Below are 23,587 nucleotides of genomic sequence, written 5' to 3'. Positions count from 1 at the left end.
AAAAATAAATTCTTGATTGAGCAATTTTTTCGTTTTATTGTTCTTTTCAATGTACTTTTTTTACAATACCTAAACTGATAGTATAATAACAAAACTTAAATTTAAAATTTCCAATTTTTTTCAGTCAACATTTGTCATAAAAGAATGGCATAGTTCGCAACATAAAAGATGTTATCGAGTAGAGTAGTTTTCAATGTTTTCTATGTTAAATCGGAATTATCGTAGGTAGATATATTATTCAATCAAAGTACCCTTTTCTGATTTCATTTTGTTTTTATATTCATAATTAAAATTAACCTTGACTTAATTCCTAACGTTTAGGTACATAATAATCATTGGGCATCTATCATCTTTACATTTAATAAAATATACAACCACAGTAAAGAGTGATAAGAATATGAAATTTTCTGTCCCAATTCATAGAGGTGAAAAACTCTCAAACAAACTCCCGAGTGTGGATTTAACATTACAATTGCTCACTCAAGATGTATATTTGAGGGCTTTCTCACAACTATGAATTCGGCTCTTACTAACGTAGGTAAAGGTACTCCAGATAGGTAATAATATTCTAGATTTAAATAGATAGGTAAACTTTTTTAAAATCTTAAATGTTTCTCACAACTATGAATTCAGCTCTTACTAACGTAGGTAAAGGTACTCCAGATAGGTAATAATATTCTAGATTTAAATAGATAGGTAAACTTTTTTAAAATCTTAAATTGAAAATAAATCCCTAATAAAACAACAATATCTTAATATAATGCAATAATTTTTGTACGTAAAAGGGCAATAAAACATGTTTCAAAAAGTAAACAAACACCTGTAAAAAGTATTTTAAAAGTCCTTACGAGATAGTTAAGTATGAGAATGAATTCTTATATCACAAAGCACATAAATGAAAACGAAACAACTTTCGCACACAAAAGTTCACAAAACAAATATACCGACACATCATACCAATTTTATTATAAATAGTTTCTGACCACACATTAAACTTTCGATTAGCAAATGTGGGCAGGTTACTCATTTATTACTACTCTATGGATTTGTACGAAACAGCAAAATAGACATTTTTCGTCTGCATTTCTAAATTCCATAGCATTTACATTCATTTGTCATTTCAATAGATTCGTCATTTATGACGAATTCCATAAATCAGATCCCATCTTTGATAACCTACACGTTGCTTGTGATTCTTTAACAGATATTTTAAGATTTTAACAGAAGTTTTGTCACCTAGGTAAGAAGAAAGAAATATTTTTTAAGTATCCTTTTTGTCCATCCGGGTCTGGGCTTTTGAGCCACGTTTCCGTTTCTTTAGAATTTGACTACGAAACGGTTTTTCATAAGGCTGAGAGCAACGTATACAGAGGCCCAATATTAACCCAAGAAAGCAACACATGACGTACCTATCTAAACAGTCTTCCAGATTCACGTTATCTCAACTAGCATTGTCAATGTATCTTCCGAAGCTACCGTCAAAATCACCAACACCAAAGGTAGCAGACGACATATACTTACACCAAAGGTAGCAGACGACAAACATCCTTATCATATACGAACAGAGTTCTGTCCTAATAATAATTAAAATGTCTACACCTACACGTTGCTTGTGATTCTTTAACAGATATTTTAAGATTTTAACAGAAGTTTTGTCACCTAGGTAAGAAGAAAGAAATATTTTTAAAAATGATCATCAAAAATAGTCACCAATAGAAATAATTGTAAGTACATGAAAAATTCTAATAAATACACAAAATACCTATTTTTGATTTTTTAAAAAATAATACTTAAAGATACAGACGAAAAGAATTCGACAAGACATGAGTGGTTTCCTTTTTTACATCGAGATTACTGGAGGAATAAAAAAATATTGATATGGAGCATTTAATACTCGTAATCCGACTGTCAAAAAGAACCCACAAAATATCAATAGATGATTTCAAGAGCTATTTACACATATTAGGTAGTTATTTATTCGACCACTGAATTTTTTCTTCTTCAAGCTAATTCAAGGGAGCGTGGTATCATTCGGTAGCGCCCTTGAAAGGCTAAGCAATACCTTATGTAAATTGGATAGGTTTTCACTCATACCAGCTTTGTTTTTCGTTTTTTCGAGTATTAATTGATTATCGCCTCGAAGCCGGTATCGTTATCACATAAATAATTGGTTGATATGAACACTTTCCTCACACTGATGGCGGGATTCAAGCCGGCATTATTTCAGTCACTTTTGACATTCGGATACCCATGGCTCAGGCCACTAGCACCCATGGAACCTGAAGTTCTGAGCACACACTGGTCAACATCTCTGTACATTTTGATTACACTATGAGTCGTTCACGAAGGCCGGGTTACTTCTCATATCTGACTTGATATTGTTGGCCATGGCCTTCTTTTGTCGACTAATGTCGTCGTTGGCCGCATAGTGTGCAGTGCCTTCTAGACTCAGTGTGGATTGTCGGCTTGAGTTTCGAATGAGGCAGAATACTGCGGTGATGAGCAACAGAGTTCCTGCGGTGAACAGAATATACAGAAGGACCACTTTGGCAGAGGCGGGCGCTGTGGTTGCTACTCGCAGCAAATCTGTTACTTCCGCTGGTAGGCCATCAATACCCTGGAAATGAAAACAACATAAATATTGATTCAAAGCTGCTCGTAAACTATGTGTTCCGGGTTTTTTATTACGGCTTTAGTAGATAACTACTTACCTATCATACTGGCCTAGGAAAAAAAAAAAAAAAAAAAAGGGTACTGAGCTACTGAGGCACTAAAAATGAAAAGTTGCTTATTCAATTAGGTGTCATATTTTATAGAACACGAGTGGATAACTGCGAAGGGTTGTTGGATTACTTTGATTCTATTTATGGTAATTAGCATCCATAAAAAATATAGGTACACACATGGTAGCAGCAAATAAGGCCTATTTATGTGCAAGGATATGAATCTAAATTTTTGAAATTGGTCGTTTTAAGATAAAAATGGACAGATTCCAATAATACTTCCTATCTAAGTTCACTTACGCCATACAGCAGTCCGAACTCCTCATAAGGCAGTTTCTGTTCTTTGGGCACCACATCCTTCGCCAATTTGAGCAGAGGGTCTTCATAACCCCACAACAGTTGTCCTACAGTGACCTCTACGAACGGCTTCACTTTGAGAATGTCCATAATTGATGCCATGGCCAATCTCAAAAATCTTGCAGCGTGCTTACTCTGAGAAGTGGCACTCTGTAAAGAAAAATAGAAATTATATAGAATCAATCAATAATTAGTTGGTTAGATTTTCTATCATACGTGAGTGCCTTCTATGTTTACCTACGTAGGTAATAAGTGCAAATTGAAGATAGAAGTGCCTATCGAAGAATCATTAGGTATCCGTCGAAATAACTATACTTTGTGGAAAATGGAAGTACATTTGCGGAATTATTGGAATTTTCTTCTTATATCACAGTTTCATTAGTTTTCATGTTTTTCTTTGAAAGTTTACACAAGACAGATTGTACCTAATCAAGCAGTGGCTTATAATAACCTTGATGAGGATGATGAGTTTTCATTTTCAAGCGTAGGTATTGTGTTAAGTAGATAACGATATAATTTTCTATGGGTACCCAAGCCACAGGTACCTGTGCTGTCTAATAGAATCATTAGTATGTAGAGAGGTAGGAGAACACGGGGCAAAACGGTACATTGGGACAAAACGATCATCCGCCCTTTTTAGGAGCTAGGAAGTGCTGAGCTCTCTTGGATGGAGTAGGAACTATTCCTGCAAGTGTTATCCTTGTTTTGACCTGTGGTTGATTCTTTTATCTTTTGTTTTCGAAGAGTACGGAGGTTTTTTCGATTTCACGAGTGCTTGATGCAATGCCTGACGCTTTGGGACAAAACGGTTTTATACCGTCTGGGCAGAATGGTACCCTATACCCTAATGAGAGAATGGTGCCCCAGGTTCCATTCTGCCCCAAGGTGTTTTGGGTGTATATGGTATAGGACCATTTTGCCCCAGCCTTGGGGCAAAACGGTCTTTTTTGGTACCCTCACAAAAATATTTTTAGTTTTTTTTTTTCCAGTTATACATATATCGTTCGTGTCTGATCTAATTTGTAGCTAACATTATACTTTATTTTGTTACAAAATCACACATCTGTGTGACTTTTATTTATTTTAGTTAGGACCTCATAAGCACTAGAGGTGTCATTTTGCCCCGTGTTCCCCTACTTGGATTAGCAGACGTTCAACAATAGATTAAACCTGTAGGCGATGGATTTTCCTTTTGTAAATTTTTGGTAAGGACCATTTTTCCCCAGCCTTGGGGCAAAACGGTCTTTTTTGGTACCCTCACAAAAATATTTTTAGTTTTTTTTTTCCAGTTATACATATATCGTTCGTGGCTGATCTAATTTGTAGCTAACATTATGCTTTATTTTGTTACAAAATCACACATCTGTGTGACTTTTATTTATTTAGTTAGGACCTCATAAGCACTAGAGATACCATTTTACCCCGTGTTCCCCTACTTGGATTAGCAGACGTTCAACAATAGATTAAACCTGTAGGCGATGGATTTTCCTTTTGTAAATTTTTGGTGACGCCTCAGAAAAGTGTCAACAAAGTTGCTTTATTGTTTGATGATCAATAAAGCCTAATGTCAACAAAAAAAAAAACATTGCCATCATCAGGGTCCTCAGGACAAACAGATTTATACTCGTTTCATAGGAGTTCAGTGAACCACAGTCCTTCCTCATTCCTCAAACTCTAACAAGGATCCGGTAGGGTCCCTTGAGGTTCAAAAAACAATGAGCAACCAACTTCCTTTAGAAACGTTTTGAACATTTTTGGCAAATTTCAACAAAGTAGGACTAACCGTTCTGGAGTTTAAACGAACAAATGGACAAACTAAATCTCAATTCGTCGAGTTAAAACTGAGACCTCACTTCGCTCAGTCAACTATGGCAGAAGAAATCGACCGTCTTTTGTATCGATAATGAAAATGGCCTGGAGCATCCCGTGCTTGGAATGTCAGAGCATAATGAGCATAATCTATAGTACGGGTAATAATACAATAAATTAGACACATGAAGCTTAGATTCTTCGAAAAGGTGTACTTTGTTCTTTTTTTATGTATTCAATTAATTTTATGATGCACATATTTATGAGTATGTAACTGCTAAATTGATTTGTATTCTGGCACGGGCTCGCAGAGCTACTCCCATTTCCTGTGGAATGCGTAATTGAATATGTTAAAATACAAGAGACATCACAGACACAGAAGAAGACAAATCACCAATTTGTGTTCTTCTAATAAAGTTTATTGATATCGTATATGAGCATGGTTCACGAGTTACAAAGGTAAGAGTCATGATTTCAAGAAGAATGGCCTGAGACGAATGTGTCAGAATGTAAGTCGCGTGCTAAAAACAAACCAGTTTTTACAGTTTTATGACCAAGAGGTACAAAATATTATGTACTTGCTGTCCGTGCTTGGAATGTCAGAGCATAATGAGCATAATCTATAGTACGGGTAATAATACAATAAACTAGAAACATGAAGCTTAGATTCTTCGAAAAGGTGTACTTTGTTCTTTTTTTATGTATTCAATTAATTTTATGATGCACATATTTATGAGTCTGTTTATGACTACCTAGATATATTATGTACATACCTTTGTGTCTTTAGATACCTACTTATTGAACAATGACCATACATGTATAAGTTAATTATAATTATGTACGGGTAGGTGTGTAGGTAGGTTAGGTACTATTGTGCTCCAGTTTTGATTGGCAATTTTTGGTGAGTATGTACCATAATTTTATGTATTCAATGTACTTGACCCTCAAGTCTTACCGAAGGAAGAACTACCCAATAATACATACGACAAAAAGTGTCCTTCCTTGTAAACACCTAATTTGGTACATATTTTCAAGCATAACCATGATTCTAATTCATTTCACTGATAATTTGATAAATCTATGATAGGTAGGTACTTTACTATTGAAAAAAAAGTAGGAAGAAAATAGCTGAAGATAATCAGATTCAGATATCTCATAATTTATATCTTACCAGTTCTTGATTTAAATGCGGTAAAGTACAAGTGCATGGGTAGTGATATCGCCAAGTTTGTTCCGCATATTAACAATTAAAGAGACCTTTTCATTTGACTTTGACCGCGTAGGTATCTTCTCTTCTACCGTGTCATGTAAATATCAGTAATTCTATGTCTATGTAAATATCAGTACTAAGTTCTATGCATGAATTGTAAACCCCCCAGCAATCAGGCAAAAGAGGTTACAAGGCAAGCTTGTTAACACTAGGCTAGAGGTAGAACAGACAGATCCACATTTTTCTATAATTCTATCTCGGCAGGTATACGAGTACTAAAGAAAAGAACCATCCATAAAGCCATTCCCCTTATGGTTCCTTTCTGCTGAATGCTGTCCACTTGTATGTATGCCTAAAAGCCAGAAAGGTTAAAGGTATGGGAGCAAGTAGGAAGACATTACTATTAGAAGGAGAGGAGATAGAGTTGATATTATTGGTGGATCTGTCAAAACTACCAAACGTTACAAAGCATGACAAAAAAAAAGATGTGAAAAAGGGATATAAAGAGAAATAGGAGGAGGAAAGAGAGAGAGAGAGAAAGAAAGAAAGAGAGAGAGGATTAATTTCCTATCAGTGGATGTGCCGAAGTCACCAAATTTTCTCAAGCAAATAAATAAGAGGAGAATGCGTAGCTGTCTATTTTTTCAAGACTAACAACACAACACACAAGTAGCTCATTTCCTAACCGGGGATTAAGTATAATATTTTATTTATTTTCAAAATTAAACTTTTCCTGAGCTCCAACCAACCCGAACTAACAAGAAAACCAACAGTCTAACTTATTGGGAAGGATAAATTAAAGACTAACCTACTAATAAATCCAAGTAAGAATCCATGGAAACACGAGTATCGTGTCAATGCCACTATTTTGTTTTAAATTTTAAATCATCATTTTTGTTTTTAGTAAAATTTGAAATTTGCGAATAAACTGATAGCGAACGGCGATAGTATCTTAATAGCGATAAGTTATCTTGAGATCTTGATAATATAAAATCTCTGTGTTGCATACAAATCTTTGATAAGAGTTTCCATGGGAAAACCTGCAAATATCTACAAACACCATAACGCACCTACTTGGTTATTTATTAGTAATTAGCGAAAATTACTGACATTAATTTATTTAACTTTCATTTAACAAAAGTCCAGTAGAGCATTAATAGCAGTTCTTTTACTGCTACAAAATAAAAAGGCGGCGAAACATATTTTATTATTTTTTTAAATGAATCTAAAAACCATGGCACCAGATAAGTAATAAGGTTCGTTCGTTCATAGATGTAAGTACTTACACCTATACCGAAATCACTATAGTAGGCAGTAGGCACAAGGAAGTACCTACGGACCTACCCAATATTGAATTCTCATCAATATTCAATTCGTATGGTTAAAAATTTAAATAACCAGTTAGGTCCATCCGGATTAAAACTCAGAAATCATGTACCATTTAATGTTGTAGGTACCACCTATACATTAAAGTTTTTTTTTAATATGAAAATAAATCAAGGTATTCCATTAAGGTCACTTGTGTAGTATTTTATCAGGCAGGGAAAATATGTAGGAATGTATAATAATATGGGCACATTTTCCTCTCAACTTCCGATTTCTCAGGAACTGCAAGAAAAAACTTAATGCAGAAATTCTCAGGACTTTTTTTTATTATTTTTTAATAGGTAGGTTCAGATTTAAATAACTTCCTTTTCATGGTAATCTGATTGCCTATCCGAATAGTTCGACCATGTTTATGACTAACTAGATATATTATGTACATACCTTTGTGTCTTTAGATACCTACAATGACCATACATGTATAAGTTAATTATAATTATGTACGGGTAGGTGTGTAGGTAGGTTAGGTAGGTACTATTGTGCTCCAGTTTTGATTGGCAATTTTTGGTGAGTATGTACCATAATTTTATGTATTCAATGTACTTGACCCTCAAGTATACAAAGGTAAGAGTCATGATTTCAAGAAGAATGGCCTGAGACAAATGTGTCAGAATGTAAGTCGCGTGCTAAAAACAAACCAGTTTTTACAGTTTTATGACCAAGAGGTACAAAATATTATGTACTTGCTGCGCGTACTATTTTCATTTCAAAATTTTCCTATACCTACAAGACTTTTTTCCTGATTACTAATTAAGTAATAATAACTATGATAGACTCCGTAATTTACGTAATAGTTTTGGTTTTAAACCAATAACATAAACTACTTTTTTGTAAATACCTACTTATAGAAACCTATCACCTGTACCGGCTGTGCCTTCTTCTCGGAAGATATAAGTACTTGACCATCGTTCAGAATCAAGTGGTCGAAACTGCAGTGGTCGAAAACCAACCGTACTACATTATTTCATACATGTATGTCTAGGTGCAGGTCAGATCACTAAACTAGTCAATGGTCATGTTCTATTTGGTAGAATTCACTAGTTTGCCGGTGTACGCTCAAAGGATTAGAATTTTGTCGTTCAAGACGTCACTTACGGGTTGTACGTCAATGAACAGGGCATGCTTCTCTGGGTCTGGTTTGGAAACTCCTTCCACAGCATCCAGAAGACTCTGGTTTCCAAGGTAGAAGTGAGGGAAGGACAGCATCACAGGTGAGTCTGGAAAGGTATGAAATTGATGGTTAGACAACGTAGAGTATTTTTCCTTTTGAAGATATTCTTTGAATACCTTTTTCTTCTTCTTCTTCTCCTCCTCCTTCTTCCTCTCCTCCTTCTTTCTCCTCATTGAGGACATCAACCTTTCTGCTCTCTGCTAAATTCGGTGAAACCGTTAAGATGGTTAGACAACGTAGAGTATTTTTCCTGATATTCTTTGAATACCTTTTTCTTCTTCTTCTCCTCCTCCTCCTTCTTCCTCTCCTCCTTCTTTCTCCTCATTGAGGACATCAACCTTTCTGCTCTCTGCTAAATTCGGTGAAACCGTTAAGGACCCTTTGAATTCTACCACCCACAAAAAAGGCCACTTTCATATAATATTTCCAACTGGTGATGGCGTCCCAACCACCTATAAATAGAAACCACCCCCTCGAAAGTTATCCTTACCATACTGGCACAGACTGACGTTGAACAATCCTTTGGGAGCACAGGGTGGAGAAGGACCTCATATAATATTTCCAACTGGTGATGGCGTCCCAACCACCTATATATAGAAACCACCCCCTCGAAAGTTATCCTTACCATACTGGCACAGACTGACGTTGAACAATCCTTTGGGAGCACAGGGTGGAGAAGGACAGAAACAATCATTGGCAGGATTCTCTTCAACTGTGGCGAAAACGTCCTTGGAGGGCGTGAATCTGTAGCCCAAAACGTTACCATTTGTTTCGACCTCCTTATCGAATCTGGAATAAAAGGCACAAGGGACTCAATTATTTCCTCAGGGAATTACACGCGGTTTCCATGACCAGGATAGTAATGAAAAGTTATTTCTTCATCGTCTTACCACGGTGTTTAAACTTTCTTTGTTCTAGTTATGAACACTCACCTATCTTAACCAAACTAGAGCAATTTATCCCTGTTAACACGTCTGAACTAAAAGTAAGCAAACAATCTAAATTAAGAACTATATTTCTTAGCTTTGAGTAAAATTTTCTTTAAAACTTCAGAGTTTGTTCATAGTGTTAATAACCCAATGAAAAGTATCCTTTTTGTCCATCCGGGTCTGGGCTGTTGAGCCACGTTTCCGTTTCTTTAGAATTTGACTACGAAACTGTTTTTTCATAAGGCTGAGAGCAACGTATACAGAGGCCCAATATTAACCAACACATGACGTATCTAAACAGTCTTCCAGATTCACGTTATCTCAACTAGCATTGTCAATGTATCTTCCGAAGCTACCGTCAAAATCAACAACACCAAAGGTAGCAGACGACATATACTTACACCAAAGGTAGCAGACGACAAACATCCTTATCATATACGAACAGAGTTCTGTCCTTCTCAATATGGGGAGGGAAGATTGATCCATCACTGCCTTCCAGACTGTTACACGCGTCAGTTTTCCAGTGAGGTAAATGGTCTCTGCCGTTGTATTTGTCAATGAGACCGAATTTCATAATGCCATTTTCGCCGGTGAAAACAGTCACGTTATCCTTAGAGGTTCCGTTTTTCTGTAAGGGAAAAATTTATGATCGTAAAGTTGCGTAGATTTTAGAGTGTTAATTTAAGCTGTCAAGATCTCCAACACACAGCCAATTTCCAACCTTCCTTAGAAGAGGAATAACAATAAGAAGACATTGAGCGTTGACAACGGAAACTGGAAAAGGAGTGTCAAGAATAGGGATATCTTGAAGACACATCATTAGGGCTAATGACTATGGAGGAAAAAAATAGGTAATAATTAATTACCTTTTTCTTTTCCAGACCAAAATTCCGAAGTAGAAGAATACCTACCAAGTCTGAACGGATTTTAGCGCCGCGTATTGCATAATTTTATTATTGTAATGTGTGTTGAATAATTTCATCACAGCAAAATCTCAGCTTCATGATATAATTGATAAACATAATTATACAATGTAATATACATAAGCACTATAAGTTGACCCTGAGATAGGTAATAATTAATTACCTTTTTCTTTTCCAGACCAAAATTCCGAAGTAGAAGAATACCTACCAATTCTGAACGGATTTTAGCGCCGCGTATTGCATAATTTCATTATTGTAATGTGTGTTGAATAATTCCATCACAGCAAAATCTCAGCTTCATGATATAATTGATAAACATAATTATACAATGTAATATACATAAGCACTATAAGTTGACCCTGAGAGAATAGACATCATCCAGGTTCTAGTACCTACCTACTTCTAATAGGTACTTCAAGTAGGTATTCTAATAGGTACTTCAAGTAGGAATTCTAGGAGGACAGGTAGGTCGAGTTTATTTTCATTTTAACCCGTTAGCGGTTTTTCATTTGTACTTAGTAGGTACCTTCTAGGTACACGGACGGATTAAAAATTGTTCTACTCGTCATTACTCGGCGAAACAGGTAATGGAAACGCGTGGAAATAATGAAAGCTGACTAATTGCTAATGGACTGCATAATAAATCTAGTCGATATTTCCGTCAGGAAAATCGTAAAGTAGCTAGGTACTGAGGCACTAAAAATGAAAAGTTGCTTATTCAATTTACAATTAGGTGTCATATTTTATAGAACACGAGTTTACACGAGTGGATAACTGCGAAGGGTTGTTGGATTACTTCGATTCTATTTATGGTAGTTAGCATCCATGAACAATATAGGTACCCACATGGTAGCAGCAAATAGGGCCTATTTATGTGCAAGGATATGAATCTAAATTTTTGAAATTGGTCGTTTTAAGATAAAAATGGACAGATTCCAATAATACTTCCTATAGTTCGACCAAGGTTTTCAACAAACAAAGTATCAAACTGCCTAATTAACATGTTTTCAGTTAATTGACATGAAAACTATGAATATTGATAATGTTGTCTTCCGTAATTATGTACTTATAAGCTAATCATATGTTATAATCATCATTCTAGGTAATTATTGATTGATAAGTCTCAAGTCTACTTTTCTTACCTATTTCATAAAAGATCAAGGCTGAATCAAAAATTTGAATCAGTTTTAGGTATCGTCCAGTTGGACAAAAGGGACTTCTATACAACTACAACTCGGCTCATTTTCTTCTATCTTGTCCTCTTTTCGATTTCGGAACTAATATGATACTTCCGGTGTTAAGCTGTGTCCGCACATGGTCGACCGGCCGTCGATCAATGTCGACTGAACCGTCCACAGTCCACACTGCCTTGACACCATAGATTCACCTCGTCGATCGATGGCGGGTCGACTATATTTGGACACACACTTCAGTCAAATCAGTCAAAAAATCAAAGAATGACTTACCAACATAGGAATATTAGGAACAATGACCACATCATCTTCGCTGCCCACGGATTGGTCAGGATCGAATCGGAAAACTTTCCTCTGGTTGAAGGTCACCGAACCATTGGGCAGAAAACTTAGATCTACTTTCTCCCACGTCTGTCTGGAAAAAGAAGAAAAAAGGTTTACATTATTTGAGCGCTCAAAATCAGGGGAGCAAAGCCCGCGGGTACACTGGTAATAACTACTAGTACTAATCTACTAAAGTTAATGTTTAGTTGGCTTAAGTGTTTTGGCCCGAAATGAGGGTTCAAGAATCAGGCGCAGATTCAAGACTATGGATTGGACCCAGGGAACAGAAATTGCATATAACTGCTTGCTTTCCCGCTTTAGATCGTTCACTAACAAAGTCTTTCCTCTACCCTACAGCATGCGAGTACCTTTTTTATCTCCTTCGACCAGATCATTCAGACAGGGAAAATATGTAGGTATGTATAATAATATGGGCATATTTTCCTCTCAACTTCCGATTTCGCAGGAACTGCAAGAAAAAACTTAATGCAGAAATTCTCAGGACTTTTTTTTTTATTATTTTTTAATAGGTAGGTTCAGATTTAAATAACTTCCTTTTCATGGTAATCTGATTGCCTATCCGAATAGTTCGACCAAGGTATTCAACAAACAAAGTATCAAACTGCCTAATTAACATGTTTTCAGTTAATTGACATGAAAACTATGAATATTGATAATGTTGTCTTCCGTAATTATGTACTTATAAGCTAATCATATGTTATAATTATCATTCTAGGTAATTATTGATTGATACGTCTCAAATCTACTTTTCTTACCTATTTCATAAAAGACCAAGGCCTGATGAAAATTTGAATCAGTTTTAGGTATCGTCCAGTTGGACAAAAGGCACTTCTATACAACTACAACTCGGCTCATTTTCTTCCTTGTCCTCTTTTCGATTTCGGAACTATGATACTTCCGGTGTTAAGCTGTGTCCGCACATGGTCGACCGGCCGTCGATCGATGTCGACTGAACCGTCCACAGTCCACACTGCCTTGACAACATAGATTCACCTCGTCGATCGATGGCGGGTCGACTATATTTGGACACACACTTCAGTCAAATCAGTAAAAAAAAATCAAAGAATGACTTACCAACATAGGAATATTAGGAACAATGACCACATCATCTTCGCTGCCCACGGATTGGTCAGGATCGAATCGGAAAACTTTCCTCTGGTTGAAGGTCACCGAACCATTGGGCAGAAAACTTAGATCTACTTTCTCCCACGTCTGTCTGGAAAAAGAAGAAAAAATGTTTACATTAGACGCTGAACTCTTGAAGTACCAGAACTTTTTACTTTCCTTATTTATTATTTACACTTGATTATAATCAGAGACAACCAAATGTCATATTGTCATGACATCATGCTATTTAGTCATATTTTAGCTTTTTTTCGGAAAAGGTCATAAAAAAGGACAACTTCTTAAAATTCAGAGATTAAACGATTTGCAGATAAAACCAAAGTCCAGAATAGATTCCTACATTGTATTCAATTGTTTCAATTGTTTATTGATTTCAGTCAGTCAATCGTTTAGTAATGATGACGGTGAAAAACAAATACATTTTACAGTTAAGTCCTTCTTAGATCCAGAAAATCATCGGTAGATTGACGTGTAAACTTGATCTCATCTTTGAAATAACTTAATATTGTGATAGTTTGGATTTCTTCTCAGTGACTCCAAGAAAAATAATTTCTCATTTTCAAAATAGGTATACCTACCTTAAAATTGTTTGAAATTGGCCAGAAATTTTATTTTCGCCGGAGAGAAATCTGACTCATGATTGTTGATGTAAATATCTACAATGTAGATAGGTACCGAATTTCGGAATTTTAAAGAACGCAAATCAAGTTATGAAATCTCCAAACACTAGGCTTGTCTTTTATCTGGGCAAACAATAAAATAGAGGTACGTATACCTACCTAACTACGTTGTTTCTACAGCCTAGACAGGTATGAAAAGTCAATTTATCTCATTTACCTCTTTTCCCTCAGTAGGAAGGTATCTACCTATTTAAAATATTTGAAAGCGCGGTTATTTATTACAGAATAGAGATTTGGCTGTCAGCTTTTGAAACAAATTTGAATTTAAATTTCCGAATATTGCCAGCCTTTTTTTCTTTCGTGGGTTAAAGGGACGGAAGTCGTAGAACGAAAATAATGTCCATGGTATCGATTATCGATCCCAAAATCATACTTAACTTAAGGTAGGTACCTAACCTCGTGATTCAAAAACGGGAAATCTAAAGTTAAATCACTTGAATCCTTTTTATTTTATTTTACGGAAAAGGTCATATTTTTGAAAATAAATGTCATATTTGAGGAAAATAAAGGTCATAAAGGTCATATTTTTAGAGTCATATTTTGGAAAAATAAACGTCATATTGTGGTTGTCTCTGGTGATTACCTATTGATTACTTTGTTAATTCCTATCATTTGCCGTTTTGGTTTTGGCTTTTATTTTGTGATCAGGGCCCGATCACAAAAAATTCAATGTGCACAAATACAAGAAATTACAAACAAAGGGCGAAATAATTATTTCCTGGGGCAATCTCTACCATTATCCCCATAGGAAGGAAAGTAATGCTATAAGTGGACTTTTGAGTGGAAGGTAACCAAGAGGTGAGGTACCTGAGGCATTATACCACCTAACCCTCAGAGCGTTATTATTTTGGGCTCAAATTCAATGTTCGGGTTGAGATTTGAACCCGCCCGAACTCAGGAGAGGAAGTTGAAAGTTTCAAATAAATCTTCCATTCTGAACTCTGTGAGTTTCACCATAGGAATATTTAGATGAAATATTTACCTACAGGTTGTGTCCGGTTTACATTAGACGCTGAACTCTTGATGTACCAGAACTTTTTAATTTACACTTGATTAATTTACAATGTACAGAAATATGTACAAGAAATTACAAACAAAGGGCGAAATAATTATTTCCTGGGGCAATCCCTACCATTATCCCCATAGGAAGGAAAGTAATGCTATAAGTGGACTTTTGAGTGGAAGGTAACCAACAGGTGAGGTACCTGAGGCATTATACCACCTAACCCTCAGAGCGTTATTATTCTGGGCTCAAATTCAATGTTTGGGTTGAGATTTGAACCCGCACCCGAACTCAGGAGAGGAAGTCGAAAGTTTCAAATAAATCTTCCATTCTGAACTCTGTGAGTTTCACCATAGGAATATTTAGATGAAATATTTACCTACAGGTTGTGTCCTCAAAATGGACTCAATTTAGTATTTACAGGACTTTCATTTTAGTTTCTATTAAATCCTTCATAGTTTTTTTTTCTGGTCGGTTAGAATAACAAACACACGTAACTCATTTCCTAGAATTTAGGTGCAAGTTTAAATTCCCCACCAGGCAATGATGGAATCTATCTTAAATAGACACAACGGGAAGGTCCCACATCCCACAGGTCTTAGCTTGAGATGTTGTTTGCTTCCATCTAACTTCCTAAATCTCAGATCTCTGTAATGTGTTCGAAATTTGAAACAAATGAGGATAAAATGTTGTGTTGCTCATTTATTAACGAAGTTGGTACCTACGTAGCCAAACAGGTGGAATGGTAGGACATTGTTAGATGATCCTGAACGACCAAGAAACGCGGATACCTATAAATAACAATTAAGGATAACCCAGGGCTCCTGGAGTCATCTTAATTTATTTACCGTGTTTATTTGTCATAGGTCACCCAAGACGACTCAAAATTACGTAGAGTTATCAAGATTTCTGCATAATAAATGGCTAAAAATCTTGATAGGAGTCATCTTAATTTATTTACCATGTTTATTTGTCATAGGTCACCCAAGACGACTCAAAATTACGTAGAGTTATCAAGATTTCTGCATAATAAATGGCTAAAAATCTTGATTAATCTCGTCGCTAAATCTAATCTTTTACTCAGCTCATGTTTCAGAGTATGAAATATCTTCACGTCAAAGATGCTGGTAGTTATGACAAAAACGCTCTCTAGGATACAGGTACCTATATCCTGGGGATCTTGTGCTAGGTACTTGTATCTGTTAGAGGTAAGGAGTAAGATATTTTACTATACCCATAACATTCTAACTTAATTTTACTGTTTTAAATGTTTTTTTTTTATGTTTGTTTTAGGCAAACATACCTACTGGTTTTTCTTTTTGGTCTAGGTATTCTTCTTCTTTTTCTTCTTCAGGTTTTTCTCCTATCTGAGCTAGGTTGTAAATCATGATAGCAATCTCGTCTTTGTTTCTTGCAAATCGTCATCAATTTTGGCCTATGAAATTGACTTTAATTGATACTTACACGTAGACATAGGGACCAATTTCGTCCAGGACAGGCTTGGTGCCAGGGACTGACAAGAACTCATCAGCGTTAGTTACGTTGTAGATGAATATCCTAATGACGGGATGCACTGGCGGCTTCCTCCACATTTCAAATACCTGAGCACCTTCCCGCAGTGTAAGTTGCTGAAACAGAGGAAATCTTGGCATTAGTCTTGGTTCGATTTGTAGAGGAAGAAGAACAAGAAGGGGGAGGAGATGAAGAAAAAAAAAGAAGAAGGAGGAGGAGGTGGAGAAGGATACGAAGAAGAAGAAGAAGAAGAAGAAGAAGAAGAAGAAGAAGAAGAAGTAGAAGTCGAAAATGAAGAAGCAGCAGTAGAAGAAGAAGAAGAATTGGGGAGGAGGAAACAAAAACGAAGTAAAACTTACGAGTACATAATATACTTAAGTAAAGTACCCGTAAATACGAGTAAATAATAGATTAATAAAATAAATAATACTTGGAAAGCAAAACGTTGTTACTATCATCAGAAGAAGAACGTTAACTTTTGTTTTTGTCCCCCTTGGAGTTCCTATTTGATATATAATCTGAGGAGTGGGTACCCCTTGGTACCTAGGTAATCTTATACTGGATTTCCAAATATCTAACACACAAACGGTGATCTGCTGGCATTTAGTCTAAATTTAGAACAAACTATTGGTTCATTTCTGTTGTGGTTCCATGCTTGTGGTGAAAGTCCCAGTTTCTTAATCCAGGGTTCACCAGATCGAGACCACAAAAGGGTATAATCTGTGCTTTCTAGGTTTCTAGTTTGTATAGAACCGAAACAAATTCAATCTCAGCAAGAGACCCTCAGCAGTGGTGAGTCAAACATACCGCTCTTGTGAAACAAACTATCCGCAAGAGTTTTATGTCCATCTAAGCTTAGTTCTGCGTCTGAAATCTCTTCTATTTGGCGTGCTTAAACAACTAATTATAAACAAGTTTGAGTGATGTCTTGAATGCAGGTACTTTTTAGACTAATGATTTTTTATGTTCGGTATTTGGTAACCACAGACGAACAAAACAACGGAGCGACGACTCTCTAAAGTGTTATTTTTTTTACGTTTGGACTTTAATTTCCCTCCCCTGTGCTATTAAAGAGAAAATGGTCAAATCTTGCTTCATCGCATCACATTTAAATCGTCAAGACCATTCAAAATAACTTACTAAGTGAACTCCAACTGAATGAAGTTGTTCGCTCGGTCTTTATGTCAATAAAACTGTATTTCAAAACAAATTGGTTTATGGTTTGGCTAAACATACATAGTGCCCACTGGGGCGACTCTCTAAAGTGTTATTTTTTTACGTTTGGACTTTAATTTCCCTCCCCTGTGCTATTAAAGAGAAAATGGTCAAATCTTGCTTCATCGCATCACATTTAAATCGTCAAGACCATTCAAAATAACTTACTAAGTGAACTCCAACTGAATGAAGTTGTTCGCTCGGTCTTTATGTCAATAAAACTGTATTTCAAAACAAATTGGTTTATGGTTTGGCTAAACATACATAGTAGGTACCCACTGGGAAATACAAGACAAGATAATTATCTCTATTAGTACCTAATCTGAAGACTCTTCTTCATTTTATCACTTTAAATTAATTTCCAACATTGTTGTTCATGAAAATATGCTTAAAAAAGCCCACTGGGAAATACAAGACAAGATAATTACCTGTATTAGTACCTAATCTGAAGACTCTTCTTCATTTTATCACTTTAAATTAATTTCCAACATTGTTGTTCATGAAAATATGCTTAAAAAAAAAAGGTGTGGACAGTTTAGATCAAGATTAATCTTTTTTCGGTGGCTTTATCGGTCAAGACTTATTTTATCATTAATTTGTCTGATAATTCAACCACAATGGAGAAATAATTTTGGGTCTTGAACTCTCTTAGTGATTGTTTCTCAAATCTCAGCCTATTTAAAAATGCCATTAATATGCAGAGGTACCTGTATCAATGCAACCAACTTAACAACCAATAAAAAAAACTCAATACATTCTCTAGGATACAGGTACCTACCTATATCCTGGGGATCTTGTGCTAGGTACTTGTATCTGTTAGAGGTAAGGAGTAAGATATTTTACTATACCCATAACATTCTAACAATGACGTAAGTTTGTGTTGTTTGTGGCAGGCATTCAAGTTCTAGGTAGGTACGAGTCTAGTGACTCCAAGAAAAATAATTTCTCATTTTCAAAATAGGTATACCTACCTTAATATTGTTTGAAATTGGCCAGAAAATTCATTTTCGCCGGAGAGAAATCTGACTCATGATTGTTGATGTAAATATCTACAATGTAGATACATAGGTAGTAGGTACCGAATCTCGGAATTTTAAAGAACGCAAATCAAGTTATGAAATCTCCAAACACTAGGCTTGTCTTTCATCTGGGCAAACAATAAAATAGAGGTACGTATACCTACCTAACTACCTTGTTTCTACAGCCTAGACAGGAATGAAAAGTCAATTTATCTCAGTTACCTCTTTTCCCTCAGTAGGAAGGTACCTACCTATTTAAAATATTTGAAAGCGCGGTTATTTATTACAGAATAGAGATTTGGCTGTCAGCTTTTGAAACAAATTTGAATTTAAATCGGACGGTATTGAATCCATTAGTAATAACACTTATTTGAATAATCCAAACAGTAATAACCAGCAAGGACGAGGGACAATATTAGGAGAGTGAGAAGTCGGAGTGCCAGGTCGGATTGGACTGTACTCAATGTACATGTACAATTACATGAGCTTGCTATAAGTATGCGTGCTATTTCTCACCATTCAACGAAGGAAACAATTTCCTATACTCATTTTCTCGACCTATAATTCTATCTCGGCAGGTATACGAGTACTTGGACAACATTAAGCAGAAGAGAACCATCCATAAAGCCATTCCCCTTATGTTTCCTTTCTGCTTAATGCTGTCCACTTGTATGTATGCCTAATAGCCAGAAAGGTTAAAGGTATGGGAGCAAGTAGGAGGAAGATATTACTATTAGAAGGAGAGGAGATAGAGTTGATATTATTGGTGGATGTGTCAAAACTACCAAACGTTACAAAGCATGACAAAAAAAAAGATGTGAAAAAGGGATATAAAGAGAAATAGGAGGAGGAAAGAGAGAGAGAGAAAGAAAGAAAGAGAGAGAAGATTAATTTCCTATTAGTGGATGTGCCGAAATCACCAAATTTTCTCAATCAAATAAATAAGAGGAGAATGCGTAGCTCTCTATTTTTTCAAGACTAACAACACAAACACAAGTAGCTCATTTCCTAAGCGGGAATTGAATATTTTTTTTTTTTTTTATTTTCAAAATTAAACTTTTCCTGAGCTCCAACCAACCCGAACTAACAAGAAAACCAACAGTCTAACTTATTGGGAAGGATAAATTGAAGACTAACTAACCTACTATGATGAATCCAAGGAAGAACCCATGGAAACACGAGTATCGTGTCAATGCCACTGTTTTGTTTTAAATTTTAAATCATCATTTTTGTTTTTAGTAAAATTTGCAATTTGCGAATAAACTGATAGCGAACGGCGATATAGTATCTTAATAGCGATAAGTTATCTTGAGATCTTGATATAATCTCTGTGTTGCATACAAATCTTTGGTAAGGGTTTCCATGGGAAAACCTGCAAATATCTACAAACACCATAACGCACCTACTTGGTTATTTATTAGTAATTAACGAAAATTACTGACATTAATTTATTTAACTTTCATTTAACAAAAGTCCAGTTACTCCAGTAGAGCATTAATAGCAGTTCTTTTACTGCTACAAAATAAAAAGGCGGCGAAACATATTTTATTATTTTTTTAAATAAATCTAAAAACCATGGCACCAGATAAGTAATGAGGTTCGTTCGTTCATAGATGTAAGTACTTACACCTATACCGAAATCACTATAGTAGGCACAAGGAAGTACCTACCTATAATATTGAATTCTCATCAATATTCAATTCGTATGGTTAAAAATTTAAATAACCAGTTAGGTCCATCCGGATTAAAACTCAGAAATCATCCGATCCCTCGCTACCGTGATATTGAAACATTTCTAGCTCCATTATATGCTTAGATTGGAAATTTACATAACACACCTCATGTTGGCGGTATTCACGTAGACCTCTGGTAGATTTTCACACAAAATCCCCGCAAGAATCAAGGACAACTTCTTAAAATTCAGAGATTAAACGATTTGCAGATAAAACCAAAGTCCAGAATAGATTCCTACATTGTATCCAATTGTTTCAATTGTTTATTGATTTCAGTCAGTCAATCGTTTAGTAATGATGACGGTGAAAAACAAATACATTTTACAGTTAAGTCCGCTAGGTTTCAGTGCTAATATTATGTATAGATATTTCTTTTAAATGGTTTTTTATAATGGTAGATAGTCCAGCAGAGGTTACTGATCTCTAGGTTCTTACTCCTCGTCAATTAACTTCCCAATACTCAAAACCTAATAATAAAAATGATTCTAAATGTTGACTGAAAAATACAAATCATTTCGGTCAGTTTCAAGTTCAAAATAGGCCCTCAAGATGTTACGATAGTAGAATACAGGCCTTGTTAACTGGCAGCTTGCCGGTTAGCTATTTATTATAAGTGGTTTTGGAAGGATTTGATTTTGAAGGAGTCAAATACACTAGTGGGTTAGCGACCAGCGCAGTTCCATGTTAAACAGACAGCAATAGAATCCTAATCCCGACCAAGTCATGGAATTTCGTTCCAATTTGTTGACTTGGATCACATTGGCCACAAAGCTTGTGAGTAATCTAACTGAGATTATGGAATAGAATGTAGACTCTCTAGTTGAATTTTCTAGTTTTTACAGTGTAAAAGTAGCACCAGGGTCTTTACTATTTAGATTAGAGTCACCCATGTTTAGGTACCTACTGTAGTTTATATTCGAGTTCATCCAATGACGAATTATTTATTATCTCTGCTACTTCATCAACCAACTTTATACATATACTTTTCTATTAAATTTACCCAGTTTTCCATTACACGTAAGAAATAAGGTAAAACCAATGTCATGACTCATGAGTACTCATGACCTATATTAGGATCAGAGTGATTGATGCAATACGAGTATATAGCGGTAGAAAAATCATTGACTTTGGGTCATTGTCTGGATGACATCAACTTGGTGAATAATAATTAGGAGAGCGGCTAGATTATGGCGGTAAGACACTGGAATTACTGTGTAGAAGGATTGGAATTCGACTGCCAGAACAGAGATTTCTTTTTAATATTAGATCCAAACCGAAAAAGAATCAGATCAGATCAGATTTAGACTGTAATTTGTAGCGATATTCCTACTAAAAGTTTGCCTAAAAAGGGAAATTTTATTGTATTCTGAAAAGGTTCATTCTACTGGACAGGCAAATAGGCATATGTGATACCTTTCTGGTCTTGTGGTCAAAAGTACTGAATCCTGACTCGCAAGTGCATGGTTCAAATCCTAGCCAAGAGTAAAATTTCTGAGATAGGTAGATAATGTCGTAAAAAGATGTTTTTTAAGCATATACCTATTTATTTATATTGAATTAGAATACTTACTTGATCTATAATTGCATTGACTAAAGGTGAGAAGAAGAAAGCTGTGAGGCAACCAAATCCAAGAAAGACCAGTCCTATTGCTATGGCAACCCCTGTAACACAAAGAGAATTGGAAAGCCATTAATAGGAGGTAAAGGATAGGACTTTTGTGGGCACTGCAGGTAAATTGCTGTCCTATCTCAGCAATGAGCAGTCCAATGAATTCTAAAAGAACTTGCAAGAAGGACTAATAAAATTCCACCTCATTGAAATGTACGACGTAGATGTCATAAATTTTTATTAGCTTTAATTATTTTATGTGCCAAGCACTTGGCATTGTATGTTCTGACGAAATTCGCTGTCACTTTGTATGAGGACAGAGTTTACGGATGGGACAGACACGTTTTAGTCACGTTATCTTTAGCCTTGTGATAATTCCACTGGAACTTTGATATTTGACATTAATAACAGACGGTTGCATGCATGTCCGGTTTACAAACACTCTGAGTTTTTCGATTAATCAACACCAAATTTGGCAGGAGAATGATTGATTGACGAAAGGTTAGTGTTGGCTCTCATGTTAGAGTCCTATATTTGAGCGCTCAAAATCAGGGGAGCAAAGCCCGCGGGTACACTGGTAATAACTACTAGTACTAATCTACTAAAGTTAATGTTTAGTTGGCTTAAGTGTTTTGGCCCGAAATGAGGGTTCAAGAATCAGGCGCAGATTCAAGACTATGGATTGGACCCAGGGAACAGAAATTGCATATAACTGCTTGCTTTCCCGCTTTAGATCGTTCACTAACAAAGTCTTTCCTCTACCCTACAGCATGCGAGTACCTTTTTTATCTCCTTCGACCAGATCATCATTAGTGCAAATTTTAGATAATAATTATCTAAAATAGGGTCAACTTCGGTTTAATTTTACTGTTTTAAATGTTTTTTTTTTATGTTTGTTTTAGGCAAACATACCTACTGGTTTTTCTTTTTGGTCTAGGTATTCTTCTTCTTTTTCTTCTTCAGGTTTTTCTCCTATCTGAGCTAGGTTGTAAATCATGATAGCAATCTCGTCTTTGTTTCTTGCAAATCGTCATCAATTTTGGCCTATGAAATTGACTTTAATTGATACTTACACGTAGACATAGGGACCAATTTCGTCCAGGACAGGCTTGGTGCCAGGGACTGACAAGAACTCATCAGCGTTAGTTACGTTGTAGATGAATATCCTAATGACGGGATGCACTGGCGGCTTCCTCCACATTTCAAATACCTGAGCACCTTCCCGCAGTGTAAGTTGCTGAAACAGAGGAAATCTTGGCATTAGTCTTGGTTCGATTTGTAGAGGAAGAAGAACAAGAAGGGGGAGGAGATGAAGAAGAAAAAGAAGAAGAAGGAGGAGGAGGAGGAGACGAAGTAGAAGTAGAAAATGAAGAAGCAGCAGTAGAAGAAGAAGAAGAAGAAGAAGAAGAAGAAGAAGAATTGGGGAGGAGGAAACAAAAACGAAGTAAAACTTACGAGTACATAATATATAAGTAAAGTACCCGTAAATACGAGTAAATAAAATAGATTAATAAAATAAATAATTAATACCTACTTGGAAAGCAAAACGTTGCTACTATCATCAGAAGAAGAACGTTAACTTTTGTTTTTGTCCCCCTTGGGGTTCCTATTTGATAAATAATCTGAGGAGTGGATACCCCTTGGTACC

General features: G+C 35.7%; 1 protein-coding gene across 1 annotated transcript; it reads right to left on the bottom strand.

Annotated features, from left to right (window-relative positions):
- Positions 1-1,650: 1,650 nt before the first annotated feature.
- LOC103524314 (lysosome membrane protein 2) lies at positions 1,651-23,200 on the bottom strand. Its single transcript, XM_026833392.1, has 12 exons — positions 23,013-23,200; positions 22,852-22,958; positions 21,901-21,992; positions 16,316-16,479; positions 13,118-13,259; positions 11,972-12,109; positions 9,984-10,210; positions 9,279-9,442; positions 8,578-8,699; positions 5,165-5,215; positions 3,031-3,230; positions 1,651-2,690 (listed from the first exon to the last, which is right to left on the bottom strand). The coding sequence occupies exons 1-12, from the start codon at positions 23,198-23,200 to the stop codon at positions 2,330-2,332; spliced, it is 1,956 nt and encodes a 651-aa protein (XP_026689193.1). The 3' UTR covers positions 1,651-2,329.
- Between the last annotated feature and the right edge of the window lie 387 nt (positions 23,201-23,587).

Source organism: Diaphorina citri, unplaced genomic scaffold (genome assembly GCF_000475195.1).
Source record: "Diaphorina citri unplaced genomic scaffold, Diaci psyllid genome assembly version 1.1 scaffold92, whole genome shotgun sequence".
Taxonomy (NCBI): Eukaryota; Metazoa; Arthropoda; class Insecta; order Hemiptera; family Psyllidae; genus Diaphorina; species Diaphorina citri.
This window is presented reverse-complemented; position numbering and strand designations above follow the sequence as displayed.

Bases quoted from the DNA above. Each gene is read 5' to 3' on its own strand.
- LOC103524314 (XM_026833392.1), bottom strand. From the start codon at position 23,200: ATGCCAAGATTTCCTCTGTTTCAGCAACTTACACTGCGGGAAGGTGCT. The intron at 9,443-9,983 runs GTAAGTATATGT...CTTTTATTCCAG, and splicing joins TGTCGTCTGCTACCTTTGGT to ATTCGATAAGGAGGTCGAAA. The intron at 3,231-5,164 runs GTTACATACTCA...TTTTCTTTACAG, and splicing joins GAATACAAATCAATTTAGCA to AGTGCCACTTCTCAGAGTAA.